A 26,039-nucleotide genomic window follows, 5' to 3' on the forward strand; every position below is an offset into this window, starting at 1 on the left:
CTGAAACGTGGAGACTAAGAAAAAAAGTTCTACTTAAGTTTAGGACAACGCAGGGGGCTATGGAAAGAAAAACGATAGGGGTAACATTAAGAGATAGGCAACGTGCAGAGTGGGTCAGCGAAATAAGTCACTAACATTCTAGTGGAAATCAAGAAGAAATGGGCATGGGCAAGAAATGTAGTGCGAGAGGAGGGTGTTTTCACGTAAGATCGGAACGAGGAGTGGTCGGTCGACTTTTTATATTTCTTTCAAAATTTTATGTGTTGTTGCCTGATACGAGTGGAAAAAAAAAAAGAGCTGCAATTGGTTTTTCTGCCAAAATTTTCGCCGCTCAGGGAATTAATAATGATGAAGAGGTGGAGCACCGCGCTTATCTTCTCTGCTGTTTTGGCCAACTTTGGTTATGAATAACACAAAATATGCTAGCTGAAAATTGTCTGACTAAATATATGCATGTTTTTATTTGTAATCAGTTAATTTTCGCTTTTCTGGGTAGCGTAGACGTTTTTATAAAATTTCTCACACTCGCGCGACTATGTATATACATCAATGGTACTATATATATATATATTGTAAACAATTGCAGTGGCCGCTCGCGCGCAGGCATTTGTGGGCAGTGCTCGGACACTTGCGCGCGAGCGATGCGAGCTCGTTGACCGTCTGTACTTTGTAAATAATGTACAAAGCTCCCCCTGTCCTTTCTTCCTATCGCTCCCCTCTCTACTTCTCGCTATCCTCTCCCTATCCCCTTTTCCTTCCCGCCGGCCGCAGCTCAAGTGCTTCAGTTTTTTTAGATAGCAGTTGCCGCGGCCGGCAATACTCTTTTGCTTCTTTTTGATTATCAAAAAAAATAATAATAATAAATCAACCACTACCACCACCACCACCTAGGAAACAAAAATTTTGCCTACATTGTAGGGATTTATTTCAGAAAAGGTTCATGGCAGAGCAGCAATAATTCGATACTATGTTCTTAGCATAATTATCTGTCACACAACTAAAGCTTATATTACATTTCAATATAGAGATACGATCGCGCTATTTCAAGAAAACAGCGACCAATGAAAACTTCTGAGGACAATTAAAGGAAAAACCCATTTTTTGTATTTTTTGAACTTAGTTCATATATTCTCCTCTACCTTAGCTTTCAAAATCTTTTAAAACATGTTGCATAATTCGGTTGCATTAGTAATTACGGCTACTTCAATAAGGCCCTTGTGCAAGGCGTAGCGCACCACGCAGATCTGAATATTCTGCGGCATTTGTGAATCACCCACGATTTTTAAGTTTTGGCATAATATTTGTAGGGCCGCGCTTGAGGTTGATCACTTCTAGGTGCGCGTCTCTGCATGCCGCCGCCACCCACCTGTTTGCTTCTTGTATTGTGGTCGCGGTCCCCCTTCTACACGCGTGCCGCATGTGGGGAAAGCCGACCGGACCGTCGGCGCCGGCTTTGCAGGACCCTTTTAGCCCGAAGGTCATTCATGGGGAGAGGCGCAGAGGAAGGAACGCGCTGCCGGGTGATCGCCTGTATGGCACCATTCGTTCTGGCCGGTAAGGAGCACCCATATGACCCTTGAGCCTTTTCTGCGATTTTGAGCAGTACGAAAGGCAGTCTCGTTTATCTTGTCCGCTGATGCGACAAAGAGCGCCCGAAGAAGCACTCAGGATTTGACTCGGGCATTGTTCTCGGAGGGGGCAAGCCAGAAGCTCCCCTTTAATCATCATGGCTACTGGGGTGATCTTTCCATGTCGTTGCTCGTTCCATGTCGTTGCCCAACAGCGGCAGCGTGGATGAGGCGGCGGTGTGCGGGAGACAAGTGGGAAGAAAGTCTCCCAAGAGGAGAGGGTTCGACACCGGAGAAAGAGTTTCGCCGCGCTCTGTTGTAATTTGTATTGCTAGTGGGGCCCCAGATTAGAGGCTAAGGCCAACCCACGGGGCTGTGCCCATCTAGCATATTTCCTTATTGGACAGTTGATGTGTGGGGCTGGCCTCTGAAAATGACCGCCCCATATTTCTTTGTTTTGTGAAGGTGTAAAACGGGATGTGATTCAAGAGAGTTCAGTCCAGTCTGAGCTGGGGCTGCATGCGTAGGCACGTAACGCGGCTGGTCTGCTCCAGTTAGGTCGAAGAGTAAAGTAGAGCAGAGTGTTCTTTTGGTAAATTCATTTCTACTTCAAGTTTTTATTGTCTTGTCATGCTGTAAATATACGATCTACTATTATCACCTTCAAGTACGCCTTCTGGTCTTCTCCACGCCGAACTACATAACAGGAAGGGTTTAAAGAACCTTCCGAAGTGGAACGAACAAATTAAATTCTACTATATTGTAACAGGGAGAAATATATATTACCTACTACTCAAGTAAAAATCAGTTTGCAGTAACAAATTGAACAGACGACAAAAATATATCGAATTCTTTGCCTTCCCATCAAGGTTTCGGCTGGAAAACAGATAAATACTGTTGTTTTTTTTTTTTTCGTGAACTTATTTCGGTCAATGAAGTAGAACGGATATTCTCTGTACGGGGACAGAAATTTTTTAAAGAAATGCCTGTAATTTCACACACATTCTTTACAGAGTATGCGTAGAGTTCCTGATGCGTTGTAACACCGGGCAGCACACAGACATTTTCGCAATCACCTTTACCATAAGGCGGATTACACAGAAAGACGATAAAGTTCAATGAGCAAGCAACGTATTCGAAATAAGTTTTAGTGAAATGGAAAAATTGTGAAGGGCATGGAGAACCGTCTCATTAAAACAGTGTTTCTGGGCTGCATTCGTTTAATCGAATGATTCGACGGCGCATATTATTTTAATTCCTGTGCACACAGTTCTTCCATGCAGTCCCGGCTATGCGTGCCGGTGTGAACAGCAGATCGAACGAACGGCAAAATACCCAGTTCAGGCCGTCTGGATGCCATCATCTGAGACAGGTGCTAGCATCCGATTACCAACAGTTTTGCTGTTTTTTTTTTTTTGGTTATTTTGTGGCATTCGATAGTTTCTTTTACCACTGGAGCGCCACTTTCATGCTTTCCATCAATCGTATCTGGCGCAGCAGCAGCGGCTGTCGTCCGCACTGGTGAAACGGGAGCAGTGCTCTCATCTCGCTTTCTTCACCCCGTGTTATCGGTGTCTCGTTGCGGTGCGAACAAGGGGCGGAAAGGATAGTGAAGTTCCAGTGCACATGTGTTGAACAGCTACCCAAGAGGTACTATACTGTTTCGAATACGCGAAAAAGAGCTCTTACTTCGCCGCCTCTTAAAACTAACGTCTGGGGTGAGCATACCCCCGCATGCATGACCGCTCCGGTGACCATATCTCAAAATTAACGTCCTCAGTTGCTTCAATATCTTTTCTTTATTTTTGGACATTTTCCAATCCTGTTTGCAGTTTCTACGCTTAGCGGGCAAGAAGTCGGATCTACAATTGCAAATTCTTGTTTAAGAGTCTTATTGAACTGGCCGATAGTGCATCAATATTATGCAGTATGCTTTTATTAATATTAAAAGCTGACGTGAAGGAGAATCTATTGGAACTTGACTCGGTACGTCTTAGTTCGCAGTACTCCTGTCCTATCCTCAAACAACAATAAACTGGCCCTAGAATTAATGTTTTCCCTTGGCTATTTTCTGCTCGAGTTTCCTGTGCATTTCCAGTGCGGGTTTGGCCTCCATCCCTGTTTTTGACATACCCCTCTCTTTTTCTTTAACCTTTTTCTTAATCGATAATTCCTGACTGGTCCTCCTGTAATGCTCTCCAAATATTTGCTTGCCAATTTTCTTGTTCGCGTCCTCCATTTTACATTCCTCATGTAGAGGTAGCTGAGGAACTGAAGAGTTTCTAGCCTACCTCTTTTCCCTCAATTCTCTCAATCGCTGCTCAAACGCTATCTTACTGCCATCTTCCCTGCCCTCGAATGAAGACCGTCTCAGGTCACTCTGCACTCCCTGATTTGGTGTATTTTCATGAGCTCCCAAAGCAAGCTATACCTACCCCGCACTGTTTAATATCCAACCGTGCTTGGACCTCTGATCTCATACACAACTCTGCATTGCCAAAAGTCAGTCTAGGAACCATCAGCCTTTTCCAGATCCCTTGCACCACCTCGTACCTATTGTTATTCCACGGTGCCTTGTTTTTCATGACGGCTGCGTTCCTGCTACCCTTAGCTGCTACGTATTTTTCATGCTTCATTAGTTATTCAGCTTTCTTATTTATCCATACCCCAAGATACTTGTACTTATCCACTGTCTCCAGCGTGCCCCCTGTACCCTATGTTCGCCGCCATCATTATCATTAAAAATTATGGCTGCATGTCGATTTTTCGTCGCTAAACTTCAGACCTAATTTATCTCCCTCTGTTTCGCAGATATTCATCTACACCTGCAAATCTACCCGGTTGTCAACCATTAGTACTGTATCATATGCATACATTAGTCTTGGTAATGGCTGTTGGATAAATTCTTCTTGCTTGAAGAAGAAAAGGTTGAAGCCGAGTTCGCTCCTCTCTAATTTATTACAATTTATTTATTACAAGTTCCTGCAGCGCCCGAAGGCATTATTGCAGGGGGAGAGATGACAAGTAATCTTGCTGGGAACGCCAGTGATAAAATACATAAAAATGAAGAAAATAACAGGACACAAGTGATAATGCAGAATGAAAAACATGCATCTAAAGGGGGCAACTGCGCGACGAACAAAGTGATGAAAACACTCAAAAAACAAAGTAATGAAGGAAACACACGCAAGAGAACTGGGCGCCACGTCACACATCCGATAAAAAAGCCCGAAATAAATTTTCAGTGCAACACTCAGTGATGCCAGCTGGCAGCCGGTTCCACTCATTGATCGTCAGTGGAAAAAACGAGGTTTTATACGCATCTGTCCGGCATTTTATTTCGCGGATCTTCCACTGATGATCAAGTCGTCTAGGCAAAAAGTGAGGTTGAAGCAGGTACCGGTCTTTGTCAATGCTGAACTTTCCAAAATAAATGCGATACATGATCTGCAGTCTGAAATGTTTTCTGCGGTGAGCTAAAGATTCCCAACCAAGATGATGTTTAATAGACGTGACACTAGATGAAAAATTATAATTATTAGACACAAATCTGGCAGCATTATTTTGGACGCGTTCGAGCATGTCTGATAAGTAAATAAACTGGGGATCCCATACAGGGCATGCATATTCAAGAATTGGCCTTATGTAAGTGAAATACAGGAGCTGCTTGACATTTGACTGCGCTTTGCTGAAATTACGCTTTAAAAAATTAAACATTCTGCAGGCTTTCGATGTAATATGCTCAACTTGTCTCGTCCACGTAAGGTTAGAGATGAAATATACGCCGAGATACTTATATTCAGAAACATTTTGCAGGGGAACATTATTTATTGAGTAGCAGGTCGGTAGAGGGGAACGCTTACGAGTGAACGAGACAAGCTTGCATTTTGAAATGTTCAAAGACATTTGCCATTTTGAGCACCAGTGCTGGATAAAATTTAAGTCTCGCTGAAGTTTTAATGCGTCAGAAGAACTTTCCACAACATGATAAAGCACACAGTCGTCAGCATATAGCCGAACTTGGCAGGTGAGGTCAAGAACAATATCATTAATAAAAATGAGAAAAAGAAGGGGTCCAAGGACAGACCCCTGGGGCACACCTGAGGAGACGTTTACGGAATCGGAGTTACAACCGTTAATTACAACACGCTGCATGCGGTCCTGGAGATATGAATGAAGCCAGTCGAGGATATTGGGATGCAGACCAAGGCAACGTAACTTATGTAATAATAGCACATGAGGTACAGAATCAATGGCTTTTTTAAAATCCAGAAATACACAATCAATTTGATATCCGTGGTCAAAAGAGGAAAACAGATCATTACTGAACTCTAGTAACTGGGTGGTACAGGAAAAACCCATTCTAAAGCCATGCTGAACTGGCGTAAAGAAGTCATCAGAGTCAAGGTGTATCATGACTGCACTGTAAATTATATGTTCCAATGTTTTACAACACACGCTAGTCAGAGAAATGGGTCGGTAATTAACAACAGACATTTTCGAATCGCTTTTATGCACTGGGACAACATTAGCATTTTTCCAGTCATTTGGCAAACATGCCGAGTTAAGCGATGTTTGGAACAAAGTGACTAAATAATGAGAAATTTCGTTCGCACATGATTTTAAAACAAAGGTAGGTACACCATCAGGGCCGCTGGCGGAGGCGGCCCTGATGTTATTAAGCAGTTTTGAAACACCCTGATAAGTAAAAACAATTTCAGGCATGGTTTCTGTAATAGATTCACGAGTGTTCGGAAGTTCACCGATGTACGCTGGCGCAAAGGCAGACTGAAAATATGTATTAAAACGGCAAGCTTTATCACCATTAGTACTAACAAGGTCACCATCAACGTCTAAGTTTGGGATTCCGACTGGTTCGCGTCCATTGTGTTTCAGAAACGTCCACAATTCCTTGGGATTACTACGCAGTTTAGAACCCAGATTATTAAAGAAGTTATCGTTATGAGCTTTAATTTCAGTTTTTAGTGTACTGCCAAGGGCCCGAATTGACTGCAATACAGCAGGGTAACGATTCTTTTTATACGATTGAAGAAGGCGATGTTTTTTCCTGACAAGCCGTCTGATTTGTCGCGTGATCCATGGTTTGTCGCGGCGCCGCTTACCAGAAAGAAGTTTTGTTGGGATGTATTGATCAATTAGGCTGCCCAATTTATTTTTGAATACCTCCAAGTGTGAAATGCAGTCTAAACTCTGACTTAGAGTAATAAAATTGGGAAGGAAGGAAGCAAGTTCGTTAGTCATTGATGTATAATCGCCTCTGGTAAAAACAAAGACTTTCCTAGGGAGACCTTTTGGAATTAAATAAGGAAAATGCCTAACATTAGCAACAACACAACTGTGATCACTTATTCCTGGTATGGTAACAGTGCCGCGCACTACCGATGGTCGGTTACAGAAGAGTAAATCTAACACTGAAGATGAGTGCTGAGTTTCCCGAGTAGGCTCAGTGACGTACTGATATAGATCATTAGTAGTAATTAATTCACAAAAGGCCAAAGACAATGAAGATTGATTCGTACGAAGAGGTTTGTAGTCAACCCATTTGAAATCAGGCATATTGAAATCCCCGCCAAACAGAAAGTCATTTTTTAAGCCAAACAAGAAATCAGACAGTGATCTGAAAATGTCAGGGTTGGTAGCGGAAGGGGGACGGTAGACGGAACCAATAGTCAGGTCCAATCTCTAATCCTTGCCGGTACAGCATGAACAATAAAGGTTACAGAGGACAACTTTACCTAAGCCCCCTCTTTACATCTACATGATCCGGCGTCTTTTTTTTTTCCATTGTACAAGTACCTAGCTATCTTCATAGATATATTTTAAAAGACTGGCTACTCCACCTTCCACACCTAACACGTCCAGAATGCCCCGTAAGTCTTCTTGAAATAGACTGTCGTAGGCTCCTTTAATATCCAAAAAAGCTAGCCATAAGGTCTGTGCTCCTTTTCTGCTGTTTCAATACACTGTGTCAATGGGAACAGAGTGTCCTTTGTTTTTGGAAACCATTCTGCAGCTTCCCTAGCCCCTCCTCTCTCTCTACCCATGCCTATGCAGTGTAGGCTACTGATGTCACTGTTATGGGATGGTAGTTGTTTATGTCAGCTCTGTCCCCCTTTCCCTTGTAATATATCATGCTCATCCTATTCAGCCTCCATTCATCAGGAGCTTTACCATTCACCACCTCTCTTAGTGTTCCTGCTGTGTTTGAAGTGCTGTTCTCGTATCTGCGTCCGTTCTGTGTGAGTAGTGCAGTGTGCCTTAATTGGCAGCCCCTTGCTTCCCTCTCCACGCGTCGCCGTGAGAACTCGCCTCCTGCCCGCACCAAGCGGGATGCCCCCCACGACGGCCTCCCTTACCCTCCTCCTGTTCTGGGAAGAAAATCATATCTGCGGACGTTTCGAGCGTTCCCTCCGTTCTTCCTCCGGCCAGTTTGGCTTCGCCTCGGCCGACGCTGGTCGAACCTTCTTTTGTATTCAATATACACAGTTAATAGCACCGCGTACGTCTTCGCTGCATTGACGACGCGCAAACACGACTGTTTCCTTAGATTTTGGGCCCACTTTATAACCATAATAGGAATATCACCTGGGACTTCTTATGTGCTGCTCGGTACTCTCTCCTCAGCCCCTTCCCTCTCTCTTTGTCTAAGTGTAACCACTGCATTCTCCGCTAATAAAGCACTTATGATATATCGTTGTTCTTTCAACTTTCATGTCATCATTAGTCCTATACGCATCCCTTCTAGCCACATACCTTGACCTGTTAATATGAACCTCTGCTGTAGGCTAGTCTTATTACTCAGGGAATTCAGATGTTGCCAGAATTTCTTAGCTTCTTTTTTATCCTTCTTGTTTACTTTTGACAACCATTAGGACCCTTATCTTCTAATTTTTTGTTGATCAAACAGGATACCTCCCTTCTACATTTTGTGTAGTTACCCACTTTCCCTCTACATCTGCTTCTGGTTCTCCCCTACGCTTAGAATATCTGTGGTTTCTGGAGACTTCTCATGGCCTTATGGTCTCTATGGCCTTCTTAACCTCCCCATCCCACCAGCTGTTTTGTTTTCGTATTTTCCTTTTTTGCCTGAATCGCACGTTAGCCCGCTCTAACTCAAACAGTTCCAATAACTTCGCGTATGTCCACTTTGCTTTAGTATCATCAGAAATTACTCCTTCAATTTGATTGCTTGCTGTTTTCATTTGCAATTCCGAATAAAAGAACCCATCTGGCTGGTCCTCATTCTTGCATTAGTTTTTATTCCAAAACTCAGCTTGATAGGCTTGTGATCAGTGCATACTCCTGGAGCCATGTTTGTCTATGTTCATGACCCCTATCCTATCGTACATCCCGTGTGACATTATCGCATAACCTATTATCAGTGCAGACTCCCTCCCACTCTATGATCCCGTTACACTTCTCAGTACTGTTACAGACAAATCGTGTCTTTCACACATATCCAGCAGCATGGTAACTGTAGAGTCTGTGTATCATGCATCTATATCTTCTATGTGAGCATTCATGTCCCCTACTATAATTGTCACGCACCCTTTTCCTAGCTCATTAATCTCACCTGCCATAAATTCTACCATTTTTTGTTTTCCTCTTTGGCGGCTGCTCCTGTCCACAGGTACAAAAAGGCAATGAGTGTTTGTACCCTTGCCACTTTTCCTTTTAACCGTAAATGCTCTTTGCATTCCTCTCTGACTGCAAATTTGTACTTTTATGGATGAATGCCCCACTTTCTCCTCCCTTCCTGCTGCCCTATGTTCTGTTGCTATATTCCCATGCATAGTCTGGGTTACAGGGTGTTTTGCTTCATGTCCCGAAGACGCGTCTCCACAAATCCATAAACCACTAACTTTTCCTGCATTAGCTGCTCCATTTCCTCCCATTTTAGTCTATTCCTTCCGTATTGCATGTTAATATGCCTTATGTCTGAATTAGTTGGCTCTTGCACTTACTCCTGTTGCTTCTATGATTTTTACAATTCCTTAATCTAGGTTTCTGCCCCTGGTCATCTTTGTTTACGCTGGTAACCCCAGGGCTTTGGGTTCCCCTAAAAAGGCTGTTGCCTGGCAGCCTATATCCTATCTCCTACCCTCCTACTGGTGGTACGACTGTAGTGAATGCCATCTCGAGTAAAAGGTAGAAACCGCGGCCTCGTACCCACCCCAGTTAACTGTGCTGTACCCAAGTCGTCGACTCATGCTTAAATGACTCGGTTGGCCTCGACTACTCTCTTTTCTATCCCGCTGCACTGCCCTTCGACATCAGGTATCGTGCATACAGTCACGTGCACTTTCTCAGAGGCCTCCCTTATCTTATGCATCCCTACTTCTAACTACAACCCTAGATTCTCGCTCATCTCCTTCAGTAGATCATTGAGACCGGCATGGATGATTACCAAGGTTTCTACATCCTTGTTGTCCCCAACCACATCGGGCTTTCGCCCTCGCATCTGCCATACGTTTCCCCGATTGGGCCTCCACCTTTATATGCCTGTCTCCCTGCACTCATGCTAGGACGGCCTCTTCAACCCTCGCTACATTGGAGACCCCACCACCAGGACCATTCCACGTTCTAACCTTTCATCTCCAGCTTGCGATATAGCCACCGTCCGGTTCGCTCTAGTTTGCCCTCCTGTCGTCGCGGCTTTCCGCCCTTCTGACGCGGCCCAGGCTTGTCGCTAGCCCTCCCGGAGACTGTTTTGCCACCTCGCTGGAGCGTCGTGGAGCCGTCGCGTTACTGTTTACCTCCGCCTCCTGCCCATAGCTGTCATTCCCTGTCCAACTTCACGTTCCCATTTACTCCATATGCATAGGACTTCACACTGGTTCGCCCTCACTTGGCTTTGCTCTGACCCGAGGTCATTGGCTGCCCGCGTCATAAGCGCCTCCACCTGACATTCCAGCTCAGCCCGCTTTTTCTGCTCTTCCTTGAGCTGGACTATTATCTCCTCCAGCTGGTCGGCCTTTACCCCTTCCATCCTAACCACATCTACTGCCTGTGCCTCCGGCGGAATCATTTTCTCCCGCTCAACCTTCAGGTCCCTCCCAAGGTCCTGAACTCGAACGGCTCATTCACCTTCCAGCCTCTGAATGATCTCCTTAAATCTGACACAGACTGCATCAGAATCTAGTCTCCCCCGCGTTGTCTAAGCTATCAAAGCCCGTTTCATCAAGGTAGCAACAGCGCTTGCACTTGTCACATTGCACTTGCTCTCCTTCCCCATGTATTCCTTAACTTTACGACCCGTAGACCTGTCTAAGCTAAACGCTTAAGCCCGCCCAATTACTTAGGACAAACCGGCTACCTCCGCTTTCCCTAGCCCTACGATTTAAAATTAGCGCCTTAACTCATGCAGAATAAAGCACTTTCAATGCGCTTTCAAAGCGCAATTCGCTTTCGACGACGTCGATGGATGGATGGATGGATGGATGGATGGATGGATGGATGGATGGATGGATGGATGGATGGATGGATGGATGGATGGACGGACGGACGGACGGACGGACGGACGGACGGACGGACGGACGGACGGACGGACGGACGGGACGAGACGAGACGGAACGGATGGATGGATGGAATGTACGTATGGGATGGATGGATGGATGGATGGGATGGACGGATGGATGGATGGATAAACGGATGGACGGGTGGATAGGTGGGTGGGTGGATGGACGGACGAATGGATGGATGGATAAACGGACGGACGGACGGACGGACGGATGGATGGATGGATGGATGGATGGATGGATGGATGGATGGATGGATGGATGGATGGATGGATGGATGGATGGATAAACGGACGGACGGGTGGATAGGTGGGTTGGTGGGTGGATGGAATGTATGTATGGGATGGATGGATGGATAAACGGACGGATGGGTGGATAGGTGGGTGGATGGAATTTATGTATGTATGTATGTATGTATGTATGTATGTATGTATGTATGTATGTATGTATGTATGTATGTATGTATGTATGTATGTATGTATGTATGTATGTATGTATGGATGGATGGATGGATGGATGGATGGATGGATGGATGGATGGATGGACAAATGGGTGGGCGGGTGGGTGGATGGAATGTATGTATGTATGTATGTATGTATGTATGTATGTATGTATGTATGTATGTATGTATGTATGTATGTATGTATGTATGTATGTATGTATGTATGTATGTATGTATGGGATGGATGAACGGACGGACGGGTGGGTGGATGGTATGTATGTATGTATGTATGTATGTATGTATGTATGTATGTATGTATGTATGTATGTATGTATGTATGTATGTATGTATGTATGTATGTATGTATGTATGTATGTATGCATGTATGTATGTATGTATGTATGTATGTATGTATGTATGTATGTATGTATGTGTGTGTGTATGTGTGTATGTATGTATGGGATGGATGAATGGATGGATGGAAAGAAAGAACCCCAGGTGGTCGAAATTTTCGGAACCCTTTACTGCGGCGTCTCTCATAGCCGGAGTCGCACCAAACTAAATCGAGATTAATTCTAGCTAGCTCCAAATAGTGAGCCCTGCAAAAATTAGCAGAAATTAGATGATTATATGTCCCAAAATTAAAAAGGGCGAATATCGTTATATTTTTTTACAAAATGGCCTACAACACGCAAATTATGAACTTTAGTCTTGTATAAAGCTATTTGTATCCGATTTCAAGCTGAAAGGTTATAAAGGACCTGAAGCGGCGAAGTGCTTATACGCATGCGTAACTGCGGCTACGCAGCGAGGTACGCCTTGTGCTCACGCAGAAGTAGATGACGATGGCCGCGATGAGGACACCAATGCTCTGGATGAGGTCCCCGAGGACGTGGATGAAGGCTGCGCGCACGTTGATGTTCATGACGCCGCGTGTCTCCTTGCGCATTGGCGGCTCGGGACTCGGGTCGAAGGTGGCCCCCTCGGAGCTCAGCAGCGGCTGCGAGCTCAGACGGCCGGTGGCCGCGCCCGGCGCCACCAGTTGCTGCTGGCCCCCGATTTCCAAGGAAGCGACGTCCTGCTGCAGCAAAACCGATGTCACATGCGTGCATGGCGAACCCACTTGTACTGGGCGCCCAGCCTATATATACACAGCACGTCGAGCATGAAGAATACTTCTAACTCGTCGTTTCGAAAAATGTAACTTCGTAACAATATCTCGTTCTCCAGAAAATCCGTCGTTGTCTTTGTGATAGCTATAGAAATCACAGGCATTGGTTTGGAACGTAGTTGGCAAGTGACATGGCCGTGCACTGATTGGTCGTCGGGCAATTGTGTGACATCACAAATGGCATGGCACTGCCAGCTCGGGCTTCGCCTTTGAGAAGGGACAGTGAGATCTATGCAGTCTTCCCTTGAATCCCGAGTTATATAGGCACGTACGCTTGGTTAAAAGATTAGTGTCTATGTCGAATGGCATATTTCACTCATGAGCAGAAACCTGAAGGTGAAAAGTGGACTCGTTACGATACAATAACGAAGGAAGCCAATAGTCGGCGAGGCCAAGGAAAGCGCAAGGGACTTTTTAAGTTTTCATTTTAGTATTGGCCTGAATTAGTGCTGTGTTCAATTTAGGAAGAAAGATAAAACAATCAATGTGGAAAGAAAAGCATCGCTCCGATGGTGGGAACCGAAACCATGACCTCCGAAAATCGCATCCGGTGCTCTTACCAACTGAGCTCATCAATGGCTGTCCAACCTTCAACTTTCTTGGGTATTAATGTCGCCTGTAAGCGAACCTTGAGAGTGTTCACCAGCGCCACCCATCCATAGCTGCGGACGTGGAACGTCCTGGGTACCGCGAGGTGGTGATGGTGAAAACGTTTATTAAAATAGTTACATAGAGGTTGCCCGCGAGCGTCACGTGGAACGTGATCATCAGGGAGGGCGGAAGCTATGTGAGAAGCCTCTTGCACTACCTATGCTTCATGGCTGCCAAACCCGAGGCCCTCGCAAGCTAATAAGCACATGACGCTCGCGGTATCACAGCGTCCGCCGCTATGGATGAAGGTGGTACTGGTGAACATTGTATTGTATTGTATTGTATTGTATTTTATTGTATTGTATTGTATTGTATTGTATTGTATTGTATTGTATTGTATTGGGTTTAATGGCGCATAAACGGCTCAGGCTATCATGCGCCAGGCACAAGGTTGCATCTTGAGTTTAGTGGAGTATATGTATTCATTCTCCGGTTTCTTTAAAACATTTGCTTCCGTTAGAAAGCTAAAACCACATGACAGAACAACAAGACCATTTTCACCTAAATTCAATGCTGGATGGAACGGAATGTGTTCATTGTAAAATCTAGTAAAATACTTTTTCCTTTGTGTTTCAAGTCCTGTGCATGAAAATAAAACATGGTTTATGGTGAGTTCCTTTCCGCATTCTTCACACTATGGCTTGCTTTCTTTTGTCAACAATAAATTATGCGTCAAGTGTGTATGGCCAATGCGGAGTCGGCATAAAATCGCTTCCATGAAAGGTTCTTGATGATGACGTAATTTCCATTCCCCCAAAATCGGCTTCACCAACTGCAGTTTATTTACCTCGCTACACCATGACGACTGCCATTTCTCCTTTAATTTACAGCGCACTAGCACCATGCAGTCTCTGTATGGAATATTTATGTTATTGATTTGTTTGTTATGGGCTTGAGCAGCGCAAACGGCTGCTCTCTCATTGCCTCCAATGCCGACATGACTCGGTACTGGTGAGCACTCTCTTGGTTCGGTTAGGCAGCATTAAAGGGGTCATGCAATGCCTAAAATGGGGTAAAGCAAATCGGTCAAGAGATAGGTACTCCCTCACAGGTCAATTCACCGCAAGAATTTTTTAGCTAGCTTCATTAACACCAGAGATATCGGCGATTAAAAATCGCGCTCTTCCTCGCTCCCCTCAACTCAACACTCGGAGACACCAGAAAAAAAACAAAAAAAAAAAAACGAAGAAAACAGCTCGGGGACTCCGCCCCGCTAGCCCCGCCCACGAAGCGTCATCGGGTGACGCTCGGTTCTCAGACTTCCGGTCGTCGCACCTGTTTTCCCCAAGCGTCGCCCATGCATTCACGGTCTCTGCCTTTCCCGTCCCGTCAAAGACCATTTTATTTAGGAGGTCGCCATTTTCAAAATGTGGCGCCGTCTATGTTCTGTTTTTGTCCCTAGCGCCATGCTGGTATGCGCGCACACATTTGTTATACACCCACAGTGCAGGACGGCGGTGCCGCATATAGACGTTTCTGTTCTGGTTATGTGTGTGTTCGCGTTAGAAAAGCTCCTGGATTACGGCAAAGCATTTTCTAGCAGTACTGCCGCCGTTTCGTGGAGCGATGGCCGGAACTTCGGCAGATGACGGGGCCGGAGGCAGTGGCACTCTTACCGGCGTTCCGATGATTGACATAGGTAAGCGGATTTTGTTGAGTTTGTGAACTAATGCACTACAATTGTCGCACTGCTATCTACGACGGCTGTCGAGGAAGCGGCACAGACAGCGCCAAGCTTCTTTTATGCTATTTAATTGCGTTCGATAGACTACGATTGCCAGCCAGGATAACACAGCTATTTCATGAATGTTTACGTTAGCGGGACTTCACTTTGCTTGAGTACACTTGGTGTGTATATGCGATTTTTATTGTTTGATCAGTACCGATACTGAACTCGTTTCGTGAAAGCTGACCGATATACAATTCACGATTTCGAACACGTGCTACAGTGCACTTCTCGGCGAGATACGTGTCGTGCCAAAATAAAGCGCTCGATCCTCTGTGCGCTCTGTGTTTCAGCGGGTTATCAATGAGATAAATACTCACTAACCAGCAGATCCAGTGATCGGTACGAGATTGTTTACTCAGCTAGAACGTGTAGACACCGAGCGAAAGCAACGTCTACACTTGTTGGCGTCGCGTATGTCACCGTCGCTAGTTTGGGGATTTGGCCACTGAGCGATCAATGACCGTTCTCTCTGCCTCGTTTTTTTTTTTTTTTTTCTCGTACGTAGCGTCCTCTTTTCACTTGATGAAAGAGGAGTGTTTCGGCAGTAAATAACTCACACTGAACAAGTGAACTTAGATCACAGGTTGCGCGGCTACTAGCTACGCGGCAGTAGAAATTCGCCGCGCCTCCCTTTCTTCTATTGTGTTTTGGCGAGCACTTAGAGCGCTTGCAGTCCTCTCCAAGTTACGCTTTTTCACACGAGTTTTCTAGGCTTTGGTATCTTCACTGGGGCAGTTAGCGCACTCTTGTTTTGCCAAGGCCCATTGTTTGCGGTAATAACCTTGCTGTTACATTGCTTCCTCGGCATGTAGTTAGGTGATATAGCATGCAACGAGAATTTTGAAGTGTTTTTTTTTTCTATTTCCCTTCGCTACTTCCTTCCATTGCTCTGATTATGTGCCATTGATATTTGTCTGCAGGTGACAAGCTGTACAGCCATCCAACTGTTGTCACTGACTGGAGTGACGACATAAAGAAGTGGCCACGCATGCAGATGCCACACATTATTTTTTACCTCCTTGAGAAGAAAGCGTGTGACCTCAAGGAGGTGAAATCATTCAGGAGGATGCAGTTGTACTCGTATTTGCAGAGTGGTTGGGTTGGGACGGTGCTCATACATACAGTAGATGAGCAATTGACATTGCTGAAATGCCCAGTGCAAGCCTCACAGTCAGTCAAAGTTCTTCACGAAGCATGGGTGTGTTGCACAAGAAGTGGTGACGTTATAAACCTTCCGTTCATAGTCCAGCTTAAGCATCGGTATGGAGTTCATGGCAGTACGTTGTCCACCAACAAAGTGTTTCGAGCACACACGAGAGGCGGTCGATGGCACGAAATCCTTTCTGTTGACGCTAGCCAGCCAACGCCGTCGCTCGTCTTCATCGGACGGAAAACGATGCAGTTGAAACAGATCGCACTCGCACTGATGCCGCAGCTGTTGATGCTGTGCACATGGCTCTGCGCCTAGTTTTTTTCGCTTACGATAGTTGTTGGAGCAGCCAACAACAGCGCAATGGTATCCTGATGACCTCGGCTCACGATTCATGGTCACAGTTTGCGTGAAAACCAAGCAAAAGCTGTTTTATCGCGCAAAACGAAGCACGAAAGGCAAGTTCTCAATGCAAATGCTATGGCCACCTTGCCGCCCGCGCATACCAGCGAGAAAGGGGAGAGGAGGAGCGGTTCCGCGCGCGCCGCTTCGAGGCTATTTTCCTCCTCGCGGCGAAAACGGTCTGCTGTCTTCCTCGACCGCCGGTTTCTTCAGTTTCTTGACCTCTCGGAATTGTGTGCGACAGCAGCCCGAACGACTCGGGTCGTTCGCGAGCGCATACCTGTAGGTGGGAAGCTGCTGTCCACACATACCGGCGGCCGCCGCGGAGGGAGCACTTTCCTTCATATCCCTGTCCCATTCAGCACAAATTAGCGTGCACTCCTGCCGAGCACGGCTTTCTACAAGACCGCTTTCTTCTCTTGCGCTGCCTGGGTCAGGCTCATTGGTACCCTCTTCTCCGGTTTGACCAACGGCGGCCTGTGACCCCTCGCGGAGATGACGCGATAGCATCGACTCTGCATGGATGCTGGCAGACGATCGAGCGTGAGAGTTGCCCGCGTGCAAACATATGTCGTCGTCGCTTTTAGTCCGGAGCTGCTTTCATTATGGTCGGCGAGAGGCATCTCTTGTGCATAACGAATGAAATGTATACGCGTACGTATCACCGACGAGAGCACGGACTGATTATCGCTAGAGTTTGGATATCGGATGACAGGTGAGCACGAATTATTCGTCCGCGAATCTTAAAATTGAGATTAACAAAAAGGATAGTGTAGTGTTTTTTTGTTTGTTTTTTTGACGTCCTTTCGCACATCGTTTAGGAAGTGCCAATGCGCAACGTGCACGCGTGTTTATCTCATGTGTACGCATCGTCCGAGCCAGAATCGACGGCGCAAAACATCAGCAAAGCAGCTCGGCACATTCAGTTCGGCAGCGCAGGTTGTCACTGATTTTCGCAGCGACACGCAAGAATCGCGCACATGAGCATGCGAGCGGCTACGCTATACTCCGTTTCATACATCAGGTGCAACGCAGCGAAAGTTACGCAAATAGTCCGCAAGAAAAAAAAATGGAGGCGTATCACTACACGCTCGTTTTGTGGTAGAGTGGTTCTTGCGGAAACGGACTGTATTCCGAGCATACAAGTTTGCAATAACTTGCTTCACGTGCTTAGACATCTTCGCAGTGCGGATCTTATAAAAAAAAAAATGCGCACCGAAGAACCATTTTCTCAAAAAGATATGCGCAGCGCAGAGGGCGCAGCCAGCGCCATCTAGTGGCACAGCTGGCAAGGTTGCGGGGCAGCGAAAACGCGACACGAACGCAAACGACATAAAAACATACAAATTCACCGAATCCGATCTTTTCTCCTTAATAAGGTGCTCTTTATGAAGTTGATGGCAAATGTAATACGTATTAAGCTTGCAGACAAAATAACTATTATTTGCTCTCGTCAAGAGTAGGCACTATTTTTCATCGCGGATGCGGAGAGCGCAAACAAGAGCTGTAGCATTGGCAGTGTTGCACTTGATGTATGAAGCGGAGTATAGAGACGCAGCGAAGCGGGTGATCCCAAAACGCCGTCCACCGTGGCTTCGACGCAAATAAGGCCTAGTGACGACCAAGGAGCAGCGCACGATCGGAGTGCCGTCGGCCGCAGCGCCCGCGCCTGGCGGCATCGGGTGCTGCACTTAAGCGGTGCGAATTTGTGTACTTTCTCGATGAAGCTGAGGGTACAACTTTTTTGACGCACGTTCCATTTAATCATCAACACGCCGCACAAATGGTCGATGCGGCAAAGACGAGACGGGACTACAGTACGCTGCTGCGCCGTCGGTCGGTACATGAAGGTTGATGCTGCCTATTTAATCGGTACGGTGTTAAATCGGGCCAGCTAGTGCTCTTTTCGCACTCCTGCACCGACGCGCACTTTCAGTCGGACGCCACCACCGTTTCGGTTAACATCGCGAACCGAAGCGCCAAGCTCGGGTTCACGCATGCATTGCAGCACTCCAGCAGATGACTTTCGCAGCTACCGGAAGTTGGTTGGTTGGTTTGTGGGGTTTAACGTCCCAAAGCAACTCAGGCTATGAGAGACGCCGTAGTGGAGGACTCCGGAAATTTCGACCACCTGGGGTTCTTTAACGTGCACTGACATCGCACAGCACACGGGCGCTTTGCTTTTCGCCTCCATCGAAAAGCGGCCGCCGAGGCCGGGATTCGATCCCGCATCCTTGGGAACAGTAGTCGAGCGCCGTAACCACTGCGCCACCCCGCCGGAAGTGTGTCAGTGACGTAGTGGCCGTCGTGGCTGCTGCCAATGGCAGCCTGTCGTGGCCTGTCACTCTGTGACTTGTGACGTAGGTAATCACGGCAGAATAGGCCCAAATCTCGCCGCCACGCGGAAATGGCGCAGCCCGCGAATTTCAAAAAACGGTGTTTTTAAAAATTAATAATCGCTGGATTTTTTTCCGATGAGTTTTACTTTGGACAAATGCTCGGAAGCATTTATTCTACATATTGAAAACGTTTGTCAGTGACCTTTCTAGCCGTTTCATGCCCCCTTTAATACCCACGAAAGTAGAATTTTGGACAGCCGTCGATGTAGCTCAGTTGGTAACAGCACCGGACGCGATATTCGGAGGTCGTGGGTTCAGTTCCCACCATCGGCACGTTGCTTTTCCTTCTACTTTGTATTTAATTATCTTTATCTCTAAAATCAATAAAATACTAATTCTGGTCAACATCAACTACAAAAGTAAAAAAAAAGAAAAATATTCCGTACGCTTTCCTTAACCTCACCGTTCTTTCGTTATATTTCACTCATAGGGTACATATGGCGAATGGGAACCATGCATTTCCGCACGTTTGCGTGTTGCGCGCATGCGAGACCAGGGTTTTGATTTGTGCTGCTGTGTTCCCTGTAAGATCACGGAAGAAAGAAGGACAAACGGGGCGCTGATGAAAGGGAGAAAAGCTGCAGATAGGTGCCCGCGGTATATGAACTGCACTTTATAGACTTATTTGTCATCCTTGTTTTGGGTCGTGCTTGCTCTGTTCTTGTCACCTAAATCACTTGGGTGTCGAACCGCATCAGAACTGAGCTCAGTCTCGATCAGGCACATTTTTATTTTTGGAACCGAACGGAAGATTATATTGACGCGCGTGTTAGAGGTAGAAGACCGCAATCAGTCAAGAGAGAGGACGTCAGCAGCTGCAGTAGTTCTGTGTAACAACCCTTACATATCTTGTGGAGTCGTGATAGGTACCCGATCTGCGTGCACCGGTCCATCAGCGTCCAAGCAGCCGCCTCTGCGGTGAGTCCCTTGGGCCTCTTGCCTCCGGACGAGGATGACGCAGCCTCGACCGACGGTCCCATTGGAAATGGCTACAGATAGCAGGACCCCGGCGCCCATACCCAACCACACGCCGCGAACACAGCATCTTTCCACGGCGACGTGTACGAAGATGCACAAGACTGGCTGGACACCGAGCGGGTCGCCCGCTACAACGGCTGGAGCGACGGCCTTAAACTCCATAATTTGTACTTTGCGCTCGAGGAATCCTCTAAGACTTGGTTCGAGAACCACGAAAACACCCTGTCCACCTGAGAAACGTTTCGCCGAAATCTCCTTGCCACTTTCTCCAACGCAGACCGCCGAGAGAAAGCTGCTTCACTCCCGTAACCAGCGGACGAACGAAAGCGTCCTCATGTATGTGGAAGACATGACGCGCCTCTTCAAACGTGTCGACCCCTCTATGGCGGAGAAGCTTCGCCACCTCATGCGTGAAGTCAAGCAGCCTGGCCTGCGTGCAGTCCACCGCGTACTGTTGCGGAATTTCTCACTGAGGCGACGACCATGGAGACGACGCTCCTGCAACGAGTCCGGCAGTGCAATCGGGATGTAAGCACGCTTGGGCCCGCTGCTCCTTCGATGCCGCTAGGGCGCGATGTGGCCGTTTTACGTGACCTGATCAGGTCGATCGGCAGAGAAGAATTACAAGCCCTCCACCTACCTTCCTGCGAACCTTCTTCACATCGCTGTCTGAAGTCGTCTGGGACAAGGTGCGCCTGGCAGCGCAGCAGCAACAAACCTCTGAGGTTTCTAGCCAGCTTGATGTCAGACCTACCTACTCATCTGACATGTACCACCACCAGGCTACGACGTGAGTACCGCGACTCAAGCAGTGCAGGAGCCTAGTCTGGCCGGTGTGCCTGCTCGGCTAGTCTATCAGCGACCACGAAAATGTCAAGTGTGGCGTGCACCGGACCGTCGGCCCCGCTGTCACCACTGTGATGAGGCGGGTCATGTTTACAGGGCGTGCCCGTACCGCCGGGTGGGTCTGTATGGTTTTGCGCCCGACGATCGAGCGTTGCCCTCGGAGCGGTGAACAACCACTCAAGATGGATGCCTATCTGTCGGCCGTCTGGGCTCTGACATACGGCCGCTATGGCTTGATCGTCGTCTCCTCTGCGCTACCGTCCTCCTAGCTTTCGCCGAAATACCAGCCATTCTGAATGGCGCTCTCCCAGTTCACGCAGAAAAACTAATTCCAGCGGTCTTCGGAGGCAAGGCCGCTGCCATCGGGAAAACTGAAGATCCTCCGCAGCCGATACACCGATACTATGATTTCGCAGGGGCAAAGTAGTGAAAGCATCCGACACGCTACTTCTGATTTTTGTGTGACGATTGATGGAACTGACGCGATCGCTTTACTAGATACTAGTGCAGACTGTTCAGTTTTGAGCCACGCCCTCACCCAGGAATTGAGCAAAGTTTTGAGGCGATGGTTGGGTCTTAGCATTCGCATAGCTGGAAGTCACCTCATTAACCTGGCCGGAAGGTATCCACGTTTTCTTCTTCGTCGTTTTGTGTACGTGTTCGAGGGATTTGATCCCAGGCCTCCACTTTCTGCAGGCGAACGTTGCTGCCATCGACCTACACGAAGCGCGAATCACGTTTTCGACGAAGCAAGCCGTGGCACACAGTGATACAGATGATCCAATCAGTGCTTTGCGTATTGTCGAAGACGACGTAATGCTGCCACTCTGGCCCAGTGTGCTGGCCTTCGTGAGGAACGACTCGTTTTATGACTGGGAAGATATTGCGGATAGTCACCATTCGCTGTTTCTCGAGAGGGGTGTGGCTATCGCACGCGATCTTTTCGAACTGAATGGTGGCTGTGCGAGTGTTTTCCTGACGAATTTCAACAATGAGATTCAGCTCCTCGCTGAAGGGAACGGTCGTCGCCTTCCTTCACGACGTGGATGGGTTGCCGAATCTGTGCCCCATGGATTTGGATCTTCGCGATGATGCCGCACCATGCAACGCACTTCAGAAGGTTAAGATCAACCCGGGCTTGTCATTTCATCAGAAGAACCTTCTGTAGTCCCTGCTAGCTGAATGCTTCGCGACGAGATTCAAGATACGTCTGTAGCCAAGCATCGCCTCGTCACAGATTCGGCCACGCCACCAGTTTGCCAGCGTCCATACAGCGTTTCGCCTAAACAACGCCAAGTTATTAGAACACAAGTCGAGGAAATGCTTGCACACGATGTTATACGCCGTCAACAAGCTACCGGACGTTGCTGGTGGTCCTGGTAAAAAAGAAAGAACACTTTATGGTTGTATATTGATTACAGGAAATTGAATAACGTTATTGAAAAGGCGTATACCCGCTCCCCAGGACTGATGCGCTCGACCGACTCCGCGACGCCAGGTTCTTCTCTTCCTTGATCTCAAAAGCGGATATTGGCAGATAGAGGTAGACGAGCGAGACCGCGAGAAAAAGGCGTTGATGACACCCGAAGGTCTATACAAATTTAGGTGCCCCCGTTTGGGCTTTGCTCCGCTCCGGCCACGTTTCAACGCATCATGGACACCATTTTAGGTGGTCTGAAGTGGCAATCGTGCCTTGTGTGCCTGGGCGACGTGGCCATTTTTTCATCTTGCTTCTACCAACACATGGAGTGATTGCGCATTATCTTTTAAGCTCTCCAATCTGCGTAACTAACCATCAAGCCGGAGAAATGCCATTTCGCCTTCGAGGAGCTCCGCTTCTTAGGACATGTCAGCGCACAAGGTGTTCTCCAAGACCCCGACAAGACTTCCGCTGCCTCCAGTTTCCTACGCAAACCGACAAGAAGGCCCTCCGATGCCTTTTGGGCTTCTGCTTGTTCAAGGTTTTTCCCACCTAAATGAGTCATTGTCGAAGAACTGAGTCTTAGCGAACAAAGGCGAAAAAACATTAGTTGTTTAGCTCTGGTTAACCCTAGTTGAATTGCGAAAGCAACGGCGGAAGCTTCTTTTGCGTGCTACATTATTCCCCTGTCGCTATCGCGCTCTATCAGTGTAAGGTGCTACATTATTGGGGACACTTAATCTAATCCTTTAAGGGTATGACGCGAGAGCGTAAGCTACCAGCGCACATATGAAGTCACGCTTCAACCAAGCCGTATGGACGTGCCTGCGTGTCGAAGCCGTAACGACAATGCAAACGATTCTGGCAGGCTGATTCTGATATCACCTTCCCATATGAAGAGCGACCCGAGTTGGCAGCTCCTGCCCGTGGCTAGAGGTAATGTGAATTCAAGTATGGCAGGCTGATTCCACCCCATGGAGGAAGAAAAAAACTAGGAGGGAGCGCGCGCAGCCTTCGCAAGCCAACCTCCTCTGACGCCACTCCCTTCTCTCTCTTGCGCGCAATGATTCTTGGGAATTTCGCCAACATAGTTGCCAGACTCAAAAGCAGCAGGGTACATGGTATTTTTTAGTGACTGGATGTCCCGCGGAAAGCCTACCGGAGTGGACTGCTGAAAGTTGTGCGTCTCGTCGTAACACATAAGTTACTTTGTTTACAATTGTTGCATTGTACTCCGTGTTTATAGGCACACCAGTGAGAACTGCAGGTGGCCTTTTCATCTTTGGTTTCATCAGGGAGACTACGAATTCGACATAACATTGCATGCCTGGGGAACTGGCTTCAGCGTAACAATGTGTATTTGAGGTCTGCATTTCCTAAATGAATCAAACGATTTTCGTCTCGAAAAATATATGCACATTCCCTGACAAACCAAACAAATGTTTCGTTTCTCGAGGAGTGCGCATAACAGGATACTCACTGTTAGAGCGAAAGCCCCGAGAGGTATATCCGTGTAGTTCTTGCATCCCGGCACGCAGCATTTCATATCGCAGTACTTTTTGTTGGGCTAGTTGGTTTGATTCCATGCTTGCGGGACTCAGCGCACAAAGACAGAGCACAAGAACACAGCGGACGACAGGACGAAGCGATGATCAGCGCTTCGTCCCCTCGTCCTTCTTGTTCTCGCGTGCTTCGTCTTTGTGCGCCGAGCCCCGCAAGCATTTCATATGGAGCAGCTGAGGGGACCCAGCCATACTTCGCAAAATACATGGGTGCACTGCGCGGCGGTGGCAGCCCCCAACGGAATCAGCCAGTCCAAAGTTCCATCCATCGCCTGCTCGCAGCGCGCGCCTCAGGTTTTTAGTGCAGGCGTCGCGTAGCGAAGGCCACGCGAAGGCATTCCTTCAGAGCGAAGCGTGCGAAACCGCAACCGAAACCAGCTACCGGCTACCGCTTGCCGTATCACGTGACGGCTAATTTCCCATGATTCTTTCCATTATATTTTTTATGACTAGGCCAAGGAGGTTCTCCTTGGACTAGGCTTCACTTTTCCGCCGCGGCGCGCTTTTTCTTCCTCCATATTCCATCCAGGCGAAGCGTCACCTCCTCTCCTCTGTGTCCGCGGATTCCCCCCCCCCCCCTTTATTTTTCGTGGAGCTGCCGCAGAGCGAGCGCAAGGGCGAGAGAGGAGAGAACTAGCGAAGATCGCATAATCGCACTGCTACGGCAACGGCGTTGCCATTAGTGTGCCTCGATACCAGTTGCCATGGCGACAACACGCCATCTGTTAAGCGTGGCGGCGGCTCAAGGTCAAGCGGCACGGCGCGCGACGGGCTATGGTCTGCTGCCGTGAAGAACGGTTCTACCTGGCGTAGTATTGCTTTCGCTCTAAAAGCCTTGATTCGAGGTGACACCCTTTTTATGGGGGAGTGCCCAAGACGAAGCCTTCAAGGAGCTCCGCCGCCTCCTTCAAAGTCCGCCAATACTAGCGTATTTTGACGAGAATGCAGACACTGATGTCCACATTGACGCCAGCAACGTTGGTCTCGAGGCTATCCTCATCAGAACACTGTACTGAAACAGTGGCAGGACGGTGCAGAACGAGCCATCGCCTACGCGAGCCGCACGCTATCGATCGAAAGGGAACTATTCGACGACATAAAAAGGATGTCATCTGGGCTCTGGGTAAGTTCGACCACACACTTACGGGCGACCGTTTCGAGTTGTCAGCGATCATAACTCGCTATGATCGCTAGCCATTGTTAAAGACCCTTCTGACCGATTGGCCATACGGAGCCTCCGGTTGCAGGATTACGACGTGACGGTTGTCTACAAGTCGGGCCGGCAACACCAAGAGGCAGGCTGTTTATCACGAGGGCCTGTAGATCTTTCTACGCAAGGCATCACCGAAATTGCCCTTTTCTTTCTGCCGTAGCGTCTCCCGCATCGTGCAACTTTAACGGACCGACTCTGAGTTGGCGCCACTCAGAGTACCTGGAGGGTTCAAATGCTAGTGTACCGCGTGTATTTCGCCGTGGGCTGCATTTCTTCATTTTCGACACGGAGCAGTCTACAAGTGCAACCTTGACAACAACAAGGATTCGTTTCTGCTTGTTGTACCATCCTAGTTACGCTCCGAAATCTTGAGTGCTTGTCATGATGAACCATCCGACGGCCACTTGGGGGTCAGTAGTACGCTGGAAAAGATTCAGCTGATGTATTATTGGCCCAATTTACTACCATCCGTGCATAAATACGTTACATGCTGCGATTGCCAACGGCTGAAATCCCCTCTGAAACCAGCCAGCTTTCTGCAGCCCTTTCCAGACCCCCTTCCAGTAAATTCCTGTGGACCTCCTCGGCTCTTTTCCGAAGTCCTCTGGAAAATGGCGGATTGTGGTCGCGACGGATCACTTAACATGGTACGCTGAGATGCTGAAGTCGCCGAATTCTTTGTGCACAACATTGCCCTGCGTCATGACGCTCGTGCAGCTATCATTAACGACCGTGGAGTTGCATTTACGGCCCGCTTCACTCAGGTCGTGCTGAAGCTCGCGCACACCAGCCAGAGACGTACAACGGCCTACCACCCGCAGACAAAAAATGGCTTGGTGGAACGCCTCAACAGGACCTTAACTGACATGTTTGCCATGTGTGCTGGTGTCGATCACAAAACATGGGATGAAATCCTTCCATACGCAACATTCGCGTATATACAGCGCAGCAAGTAACGACGCGGCTTAC

General features: G+C 47.7%; 1 protein-coding gene across 1 annotated transcript in view; it reads right to left on the reverse strand.

Moving 5' to 3' along the window:
- LOC146207156 (proton-coupled zinc antiporter SLC30A2-like) overlaps positions 1 to 26,039 on the reverse strand; it is a 52,863-nt gene that overhangs the window by 3,215 nt on the left and 23,609 nt on the right. The window contains exon 8 of the mRNA XM_084576353.1: positions 12,379 to 12,630. Coding sequence (XP_084432479.1) covers positions 12,379 to 12,630 — 252 coding nt within the window. The remainder of the gene's footprint in view (positions 1 to 12,378; positions 12,631 to 26,039) is intronic.

Source organism: Amblyomma maculatum, chromosome 1 (assembly GCF_055883805.1).
Source record: "Amblyomma maculatum isolate TAMU_Amacu chromosome 1, ASM5588380v1, whole genome shotgun sequence".
NCBI classification, from domain to species: Eukaryota; Metazoa; Arthropoda; class Arachnida; order Ixodida; family Ixodidae; genus Amblyomma; species Amblyomma maculatum.